The sequence below is a fragment of the Lepus europaeus genome, chromosome 6 (assembly GCF_033115175.1).
Source record: "Lepus europaeus isolate LE1 chromosome 6, mLepTim1.pri, whole genome shotgun sequence".
Taxonomy (NCBI): Eukaryota; Metazoa; Chordata; class Mammalia; order Lagomorpha; family Leporidae; genus Lepus; species Lepus europaeus.
The window spans coordinates 80,896,243-80,907,125 of record NC_084832.1 but is presented as its reverse complement, the minus strand read 5'-3'; the positions used below and the strand labels follow the sequence as shown (position 1 = coordinate 80,907,125).

Here is a 10,883-nt window from a genome sequence, read left to right as displayed (position 1 = left end):
TGGATTGGAAGTGGAGCAGCTGAGACTCAAACCAGCATTCATAGGGGATGCCAGCACTGCAGATGGATTTTTTTTTTTTTTTTGACAGGCAGAGTGGACAGTAAGAGACAGAGAGAAAGGTCTTCCTTTGCTGTTGGTTCACTCTCCAATGGCCGCCGCGGCTGGCGTGCTGCGGCTGGCGCACCGCCAGGAGCCAGGTGCTTATCCTGGTCTCCCATGGGGTGTAGGGCCCAAGCACTTGGGCCATCCTCCACTGCACTCCCAGGCCATAGCAGAGAGCTGGCCTGGAAGAGGGGCAACTGGGACAGAATCCGGCACCCTAACCGAGACTAGAACCTGGTGTGCTGGCGCCGCAAGGCGGAGGATTAGCCTATTGAGCCGTGGCGCCGGCTGCTTAATCTACACCACAGCGTTGGCCCCATAAATCAATCTTTCTAAAACACATAAGTATAGGGAAGGATGTGGAGAAATGTTGCTGGTGAAAATGTATGGCTTCTGCCTCAGATGTTATATACAGAATCCTCTGGGACGCTGCAGTTCCTAAGTGCATTTCCAGAAAAACCGAAATCCGGGGCTCAGACATCGGTGCAGCAATGTTCACAGCAGTAATAATTACAATTATCAAAAGGTGGAAAGAACCTAAATGTCCATTGATGAATGGATGCACCAAAAGTGGTCTGTACATATAATGGGATATTACTCTGCCTTAAAAAGGCAGGCAACCCTGACACACGCTGCAACATGGGTGAACCTTGACATTACACCAGGTGAAATAAGCCAGACACAATAGGGCAAGTACTGCACAGTTCTTCCTGGAATAGAGCAGATTCAGAGGGCTGGAGAGCAGAACACAGATTACCAGGGGCTTGGGGACCAGACAGGAAGCAGGAGTGACTGCTTTATGGGTGCAGAGTTCTGTTAGGGAAGAGGAAGAGAGCTAAACATGGTGGTGAAAGGTGCATGATACTGAGAATATATTAAAGTCATTTAATTAGACACTAAAAATAGTTCAAATGAAATTTTTCAATTAGTCTTTGTACAATGAAAGCCACAGCCAAGGAGTCTGAGCTCTGAAGCTGTACCTTTTCGAAAGCAGCATCTGATTTCTGCAGAGTTGACTCTAGGGAGATGTGATTCCCCAGAGAGCCAACACTGCCATAGCAGTGTCAGGATTAACATTCGAGGAAGCCAAATGACAAGCACGGGCTGTCACTCAAAAGTTATGGCTGTTCTCCCAGCCACTCTGGAAACAGAAGGCAGCAAGGATCACAGAACATGGGACAGAAGGGCAGTGGGAAAAGCAGCAGGGCTCACAGGAGCAGCCTGCCGCAGCCGCAGAACTGGAAGACAGGGCACTCTTGGCTTTGCAACTGCTGGTGAAAAACTTGGATACAGATTTCATGGACTAAAGTCTCAGGATGAAGTGTTTGACACGCACAACTCCACAGTCCCATGTGAAGTCGCCATGGGCAGTGTAGCTCACTTGTTCCTGGGTAAGTTCTGAGAACTGAAGCGAATCCACAAGCGTGTGTCTCCCAACAGCAGAATGTGGAGCTCAGCCCTGACCACAGAGGGTTGCTGGGAGAGCAAAGGGTGGCCAGCACAATGGGCAACCTAAGTAACCTCTCACCGGGCTCAGCAGTCCAGCAGACCCAAGTCCTCCAGTGCTGGCCAACTGACCAACTGTAGGTGAGTGGATCTTAGAGGAGTCATAACTCCCCTGGAAGGTCAGGAGTAGGCATGTCAGAAACAGGGACCTGAGACTAGCGCTGTGGTGTACTGGGTTAAGCCACTGCCTGCAGTCCTCACAACCCATATGGACACCAGTGAGCATCCTGGCTGCTCCACTTATGATCCAGTTCCCTGTTAATGCATTTGAGAAAGCAGTGGAAGATGGCCCAAGTGCTTGTGTCCATCTCCACGTGGGAGACCAGGAAAAAGCTCCTGGCTCCTGGCTTTGGATTGGCCTAGCTCCAGCTGTTGCAGCCATTTAGGGAGTGAACCAGCAGATGGAAGATTTTCTGTATTTCCCTCTTTCTCTGTAACTCTGCCTTTCAAATAAATCATTTAAAAAAACAAAAAACAAAAAACAGAGGCCGGTGTTGTAGCGAGGCAGGTAAAGCTGCCACCTGCAGTGCCGGCATCCAAATCCTGGCTGTTCTACTTCCCATCCAGCTTTCTGCTTATGGCCTGAGAAAGCAGAAGATGGCCCAGATTTTTGGGTCCCTGCATGGTGCACTTTGGGTCCAGTGCATGGTGCACTGGAAAAAGTTCCTGGCTCCTGGCTTCAGATTAGCCCAGCACCTGCCATTCCAGCCATTTGGGGAGTGAACCAGTGGATGGAAGACCTCTCTCTCTGCTTCTGCCTCTCTGTAAATAAAATAAATCTTTAAAAAAAGGCCGGCGTCGCGGCTCAATAGGCTAATCCTCCGCCTTGCGGCGCGCCAGCACACCGGGTTCTAGTCCCTAGTCCCAGTCGGGGCGCCGGATTCTGTCCCGGTTGCCCCTCTTTCAGGCCAGCTCTCTGCTGTGGCCCGGGAAGGCAGTGGAGGATGGCCCAAGTGCTTGGGCCCTGCACCCCATGGGAGACCAGGAGAAGCACCTGGCTCCTGGCTTCGGATCAGCACGGTGCGCCGGCCGCAGCGGCCATTAGAGGGTGAACCAGTGGCAAAAAGGAAGACCTTTCTCTCTGTCTGTCTCTCTCTCACTGTCCACTCTGCCTGTCAAAAAAAAAAAGGGGGGGTCCTCTAAGATACCTACTCTCTAGCATTCTAAATGCTAACATCAAAACTCTGGAGTTTTCAAAATGACATGTTGCTATGGTAAGACAAATGCAAGCCAGGCACTCCTTAAACACAGGCTCAGGTAGGCAGCTGTTGTACACGCAAGCAGCACTAGCCCAGGGACAGTGTCTCTGGATGACAGAAGGAGTCGCTGGGGCAAAGATGACAACAAAATTCCCAAAGTGTGCATTTCTAATCTGCAAATATATTTTAAGAGAAAAAGGAAAGACCACACTTAAAAACCCACAAGCACAAATAAACCAACTTTAATAGATATTATTTTGTATTTATATAGCGCCTTCTTCGAGAACCTTAAATGCTTTACAGACATCATCTCTAATGAATCCCCACAACAACCCTGTGAGGTAGGTTTTACTCCCATTTGACAGGACAGGGAGACTGAAGCACAGAGAGGTCAAGTGACTTGCCCAAGGTCACACAGTTCACTGCACTGAAGAGCCAGGGCCCGAGCATCTTAGCCTCTCCCAGCTCCTAGCCAGATACCTCATGAGAGAGTCTTGAATGAAAGGTAGCTTTAAAGAAAGCAGACAGAGTAGTATGTTATGAAAAATGAGGACTTTCTACTGCCATCAAGGAAAGAAAAAGCCCTGCGCCGAGGGTCAGAGGCCCCAGGACCCACGGGGACACCTGCTGCCACTCCCCACAGCCTCCTGGCTCTGTTGTAAGCAGTCCTCTCCAGGGCAGGTTTCCCAGACAGAAGCCGCAGGACTTAGAAGCGGGGCTTATTTAGAATATTTACTTTCAGTTATGGTAATTCATAGAAATGCTTACTCCAATATACAAAATATGGGACAGTCATCCTGACGAACACATACACAGGTACAGAGCAACCAGCCACCAGTTACAGCTTAGACCTGCCCTTGCTCTATGCACGGTCAGCCAACAGACCACCTCCCAATGCCATTTGTGTGGGTCTCCTTCCTGCCTTCCTACACCTGTACTGGTTTTCCCAACCCTAACCCTACACCTTTTAGAAGTACACTGAGTTTCTGATGAGCTTCAAAACCGTTTCCTTAGACCCAGCTGCACTAAGAGTAAAAGTTAATCCAAACCATCACCCCGCAGCCCCTCCCCTGACAACTCAGACTATAAACATGGTCTAGATGTGAACAAAGTGTGTTGACTCTCATGGAACGCAGCACAAGGGCGAGAACCTGCAAAAATGTAAAAACAACGCAACACAGCTTGTCAGTGCTGTACCTTTGTGCAAATGACCTCAGCTATCTTTCTCACGCATGCTGTGGCCCAGCTGATATCACGACGGATTCTGCTTGACTCTACCCTTCTCTCTGCATTCAAAGCTGCAGAAATACAGCTTTAATTCCACAACAGTCTGGCTGAAGCCCTCAAAAGAGAAAGTGGATCCACCTCCACTGCTCTGACCGTCCCTACACCCTCGGTTATGACTCTCTGTGCTACACTGGCAGATCAGGCAAGCTATGTATAATTTGTACAAAACAACTCCAGCCAGGGTGAGGCTTTAGAAACTGTATCTTAAAAAGCAATTTGTCAAAATACTTTTAATATTTAGTACAAATACTAAATATCATAGTTTTCTCCCAGCATATCTGCTTAAGCAGCCCAATTAGCTAAGCGACCCTGTTAAAGATTTGTTTACAGAACGAATAGGTGAAGTCATTTCCTGAGCTAAAGGATACAGATAATAAATGTTAATAGCAGCACAAAAAACCAGTTTTTTGTTGTTTTTCCCATAGTCAACAGTTTTAGTAAAATAACATTAGAAAATTAGAGAATGTAAAAAAAAGTACTGCCTGAAAAGAATTTGATAAGAATATCCAAGGCCTGATTGCTATTATTTTGAGTAATTTTCAATTATTTTCTGCAAGTTACATTCAGCCACCGTCAGACAACTTACTGATACATGGGAAGATGTCAACTGCAACAGTTTACATACATGTTACATACTTGTTACATCATAGAGTGCTTCTTAAAAACCCCCAGCAGAATGAAGTCTGAACAAACACAAATTTTAATTTCTCAACACATTTCCAGTAAGATTTGTAAAGGCAGAGTGGGGGTAAGGGGAAGGGAGGACTTGTCAATTTCATTAACATGGGATCTTTTAGCTGGCTATCCACAATGCTAGGGTTATGAGGATTGAAAGTATTACTTCTGTTCAGGGTTAAAAAAATGGCATTTGAAAGTAACCTAACTGCTATGACATGAATTTTCCAACCAGGGCCTCGGCTTGACACATTAAAATATTTAAGGATTCTAAAGATTGGCTTACCACCACTGCACCAGAATTTTTTTTATCATTCCAACAACTATAGGGAATTTTTCAGTTTTTTTTTTATTTTATTGAAATTAAAGCTGAAAATAACTGACATATAAACTATAATTAAAAAAAAATAGTTTAGCCAGAGATATCAGTTCCTCCTGAAAAAGGAATATTTACTGCCTCTCACTGCAATTTTCCTCAAAGTATCTTACTGATTTCAGATACAATTCAATATTCAGCTTAAAAATAGAAACAAAGGATTACTAAAACTGACAAAAACTAATAAAATTATGCTCAAATTTACTGACAGAATCATGGGCACTTCGTACAATACTTAGACTCTACCAGTTTTAAGTAAAATAAATAAGGAAAAATTATAATTACAAAGCCAGTCTTTCCCCTTGGGGAAACAAAAAGCCACTTTTGACCAATTGTTCCCTACATATACATATACTGTATATTATTATAAGCTTCTTCAGAGAAGCAAAACATATTTGTCTTCCTGACACTGGATTCTAGTATCTGTTAGTCTTATACACCAGGAAGGCAACTGCAAGTGTTGGGCCCAAAAGTATTTCCGGTTTATGCTTGAAAAGACCGTTGACTGTGCTGCTCTGCACCCCGCACACAGGCAAATCTGTGCAGCGTGCTCCACATGGCCTCCTGCAATTAACACACACCCTAGCACAGATTCCGAATCTTTCTACTGCACCCCCAAGGAATTCCAATCATTATTGGTGCAATTAATAAAGAGAAAATGCGTGTCGATAACTGGAAGGCTGTTTTACAAGAGGAGCTGGTATCTCTGATTTCATTTCCTTGTCGTATGAACTGCACGGACAGCATGATACCTGAGCAAAGAAATCAACTACCATGATAGGAAGGGCTTGTTAATCCATAGTCTTTGCTTTATTGTGTGCAAAGTGTGCTACTGCCCCCTGAGCTTCCTGCATTTCTCTTTTTCTTGAAAAATCAGTGCTTGATCCTTTGCAAAATAACCAGAGAAGAAATGAGGCAGAAGTATCTCTTCATCACGGTTTTCCCTCAGTCCCGAGACTGATAGAAAAGGATGTAACCAGACTCAGAGTTCTTTGAGATATCTGATGTCAACCCGTAGAATTCTTCAATAGCTTGTGCATCTATTTTCTGTGAGGCAAAAGGTAAACATCAGTACATAAATGAGCTCTGTACAAACAGAATGGCTTAACTTGAAAAGACTGACAATACCCAGTATTGGGGAGGATGCCCAGGGTGGCACAAGTCTAAAATGATATAGACACTTTGGACAATGTTCAGCAACATCTTCTAAAGCTGAGCAATTCCACTTCCCAAGATAGGCTGGACTATGTCACACTGCTACCTGTCAACCATTTTGGACCTGCAAAAATGGCTAGTGGTCCAACCTAATAAAAATGTTTCTATATGTATAGCAAATCACGTGTACAAGGACGATCAAGGCAATTTTATTTAGAATAGTCAATAATTGCCAAAAAAAAGTCAAATTCTAACTTGGCATATTCATATAATAAAAATTACCAGGCAATAAGAACTACTGCAAGCAACAAGAATGAACCTCATAAATATACAAGCGAATGAAAAAAGCCAGACGCAAAAGATGTCATATTTGATGAGCCTGTTTATATTCAGGCAAAAGCAAAAATAACTACAGTAATGACAGCCCAAACAGTGGGCTCCACGGGTGGCGGCCAGAGGGGAGAAGAGCTGTGGGCACAGCCCAGGAGGAGGAGTGAGGGCCTGCAGCAGGACTGAAAATGCCCTACCTCTTGATCTTGATCCAAGCCACAGTGGGCATGGGGAGAGGAAGGGTAGGTGTCCACACATACAAACTCTCACCAAGTTATTCAAGATTTGGGTGCTTTACCCTGTGTTTGTTATATAGCTCAATAACGGGTCTTTTTCAAATAACTAAAGCTAAAACAACAACTACTAGTAGCTCTATTGTCGAAAACTTTCTCATGTTTATTCCAAATGTGTAACGGTTACTTGCCACTGGGAGCTTGGACCTCAGGAATTAAAAATTAGGAATTAAGACTATGATTTACAGACCCTGCCATCTGCCTAATACTCATCATCAGTTAGATATAAATGAGAAACTGTGAGAAAAAACAGTGAGACACACCACAAAGTTACACAAGTATGAGAAGAAACTACTTACTTCTACTATGTCGTCATCAAACAACAACCAAAAATCGTGACTCTTAACTATTGCAATATAATGGCCTCGATTGGGACCACTACAGCAAAACAAAAGAAAACAAGAGAAAGAAGAGTTAATTTTATACAATGTTTCTTAGTATTACTTCCTCACACTCTAAATATCAAATGCTACAGAGAAAATGAAACAGATAAAAATATCCCTTGTCTCCTCTTTCAAAAAAAAAAAAAAAAAAAAAGATAAAGCTACACTGATTTGAACTGGCAGTCAATTTTAAAACCAAATAATTAGTACTCTACTTTGAGACACATAACCAGTATTCTACTTAGAGCTATGGTATTAAGATTTTTTAGCCTTTTTACTATTATTCAAATTATTTAAGATGTTTTTTAAGTCTGCTTCCATGAAAAAGCTAAGTACATTTTTCTGGTATTTTAGAGAGAAAGGGTATCCCAGGAAAACATACTGAGTAAAACTACTGAATAATGCATATGAAACTATTTCTCAGTCTCATTCCCTTAATTGTGTGTGTGTGTGTGTTTGTTTTGTGAAAAGATACAATGTGCTACTTGGAAAAACCCAGAGATAGCAAATCCATGATTCTGAAACCAACCTTGAATTTCACCAAATGACCTTTGTCCAATGGTTCACTGCTTTTGGGGCCACACTGAAGTACCTAATTCCTACCACCACCATCACTATTGTTGTGACTGTCACTCTATTACATTGTAAACAAAATGAACTAAAAGATCTAGACATGCATAAAACTAAAGGAAGTATCATTTGTTTTCTAAGAAATTCTTTGCTTTATAGCAGGATATGGCAAAGATTTTGAACACCTTTCACTTTGATAATGATAAAGGCTTATATATAATTTTTTATTAAACAGCAATTTTGTAAGAGAATAGGATTTGATATAACATTCACTACAAATGGTTCTCTATGGTGATATGCTATATTTTAAGAACAGTGAGCAGACATTAGAATAAGCCACCTTCCTAAAATGTCTCATATTTTTCTGATCTTTGCTCCCACGGATGAGATAAAGAGCTTAGGTAGCAGAGTGACACAAACAAGAGCACTTTTTCACTCTAGAGGGTGACATCTCCAATTGTTCTTTAACAAAAGCATTATTAATGCATTAGTAAGTCCATTTTCTCAATTTTTAAAGGATTGGTATAAAGGGCCTGTTGTTCAGTAGGGAGAGGGTAGGAAATGAAAACAGGACTGTTGAGGAATGAAAGTAACGAGAAGTCCCCAGAGGAGCCGAGCAAGGCAGGGGCAGGGGGTGGGGTGGGGTGGGTGGTGGCTGGGCCCTGGGAGGTCTGAGATGAAAACAGCTGAGCACCCTTGTCCTGCACAGAGCTAGAATGAAGAGCAGCTGACATGAGTTAATTTCACAAGGTAATGAACCCAGAGAGGAAGGGCTGAAGTCAAGGAAGCTGTTCATCAGAGCCTTGCCTTCAGGTGAGTACATATGGATGCCGAATATGCGAAGTGACTATGGGGGCTACCGTGGGGGGTCAGACACCACAGCAGCCTGCCCAGTTGGGAGCGATTCTAAAAGCAAAGGCAAGGTGCAAAAGCAGAGTTCTCAGCAAGAGGAGGTATGTAGAGAGGGCTAAGGACTCAGGAAAGGTGCTGCACCATGGAGCAGGGAGTTGGCACGGGTCTGAGGATAGCACACTCAGCAAACGTTTAGTTGGAAATCTCCTATCTGCTAGGCACTGGGACAGAGAACAAGTATGCTTCAGTGTGACACTAACATCAGATAACAGAATGATCATGGAAATGACACTCCACAGAGAAGGATGCAGGCAAATAAATAGGAAACACAGCTACAAATCAATCTGATACAGAAAATTTAACAATGGGAAAATATTTTAAATACTGTCTTTTGTTAAAGAACAACTGATTTTTTTGACTTTGTTAAAGAACAACTGATTTTCTGGTTAAGTGACACCTATTCCCAAAAGGGAAAGAGGCAAAAACCGACAATTATAACTGTACTAACAGCCAGTGCTTGGAGAGCTGGCCAGACAACTGTACCATGCTGGTATAAATAAGCTGCAAGCAACACACTTGCTGTTACCGTGGGGATGAGATGCCAGTGGGGCCAATGACAGGGTTAAAAAGACAAACACCAAGTGAAGAGAGGCCTGAGCGGGGACAGGTGGAGTTAGCTCTAAAAGGACACAGATAGGAAGGGGCCCTGCAAGTGATCCAAGACAGGAACCTCAGACCTAGAGATCCTCTGAGGCCAGTTCCAGAGCAAGGCTGTCACTACATTTGAAGAGGCTTAATATACAGAAAAGTTAGGCCCTTACAAGGTAATGTTACTACTGCTATTAAAAAGTAGCACAGGGCCACTGCTTGTGACGCCAGCATCCCACGTGGGTGCTGGTTCAAGTACTAGCTGCTCCACTTCTGTTCCAGCTACTGCTAATGTACCTGGGAAAGCAGTGGAAGATGGCCCAAGTGTTTGGGGCCCCTGCACCCACGTGGGAGATGCAGAAGCAGCTCCTGGCTTCTGGCTTTGGCCTGGCCCAGCCCTAGCCATTTCGGGAGTGAAGCAGTGGATGGAAGATCTGTGTGCGTGTGTGTGTGTTTGTGTCTCAGTAACTGTGCCTTTCAAATAAATAAGAATAAACTCTTTCTAAAAAAAAGTACAGTGAAGGGACTTGCATTTCCCTTTTAATGCTAATAATACAATGAAATACTTAATAAATTTTTTTATTTATTTACTTGAGAGGTAGAGTGATAGATAGAGGGAGGGACAGACAGACAGAAAGGTCTTCCATCTGCTGGTTCATTCCCCAAATGGCCACAATGGCCAGAGCTGGGTTGATCCAAAGCCAGGAGCCAGGAACTTCTTCAGGTCTCCCACTTGAGTGCAGGGGCCCAAGCACTTGGGCCATCTTATACTGCTTTCCCAGGCCATAAGCAGAGAGCTGGATCAAAAGAAGAACAGCTGGGACATGAACTGGTGCCCACATGGGATGCTAGTGCTGCAGGTGGAGGCTTAGCCTACTATGTCCCAGAATATAATTTTAATCACTTTACACTGATGCTTATTCAGGAAGCAATACATGAAGTCACACTGTGCAAAATGGCAGTTGTTTTCAAGTTATTTTCTCCATTAAGAAAGACTTGTTTGTTCATGCGCACTGTGTTGGGAAGGAGGGCAAGGAGACAGCATACTACAACTGGCCAACAGGAAATGACCAACAGACACATCAGTAAAGTTAGAAAGCTGATCTCTGTCAGCGCAGTGCGCTGGCCGCAGCGCGTCGGCCGTGGCGGCCATTGGAGGGTGAACCAACGGCAAAGGAAGACCTTTCTCTCTGTCTCTCTCTCTCTCACTGTCCACTCTGCCTGTCTAAAAAAAAAAAAAAAAAAAAGAAAAGAAAAAAAGAAAGAAAGCTGATCTCTGAAGAGCTATTCCAAATGCTTCATAAAAATCAACACAGCAAATATATTCAATTAATCTCAGAAATGACTGACTTTGCAAAATCTATCTAGGCAGCGTTTTTTACCAACCACCCTTCATCCCCATACACAAAGGAAAGGAAAAGAAAAACCCACAGATGTGAAAGTCCTAGGAACTCGGATGCAGTATTCAGAGTCACAGTTAAACAGTAAGAATACAAATCAAGGTAGT

At 43.5% G+C, this 10,883-nt stretch overlaps 1 protein-coding gene across 2 annotated transcripts in view; it reads right to left on the bottom strand.

The window, feature by feature from the left end:
* Window positions 1-3,018: 3,018 nt before the first annotated feature.
* Window positions 3,019-10,883, bottom strand: part of USP12 (ubiquitin specific peptidase 12) — a 106,011-nt gene continuing 98,146 nt past the window's right edge. For both annotated transcript variants that reach the window (XM_062194444.1, XM_062194445.1), the window contains 2 exons: window positions 7,223-7,301; window positions 3,019-6,192 (listed from right to left, as the gene is read on the bottom strand). In XM_062194444.1, the coding sequence (XP_062050428.1) occupies window positions 6,091-6,192; window positions 7,223-7,301 (181 nt within the window). In that variant the 3' untranslated portion in view covers window positions 3,019-6,090. The remainder of the gene's footprint in view (window positions 6,193-7,222; window positions 7,302-10,883) is intronic.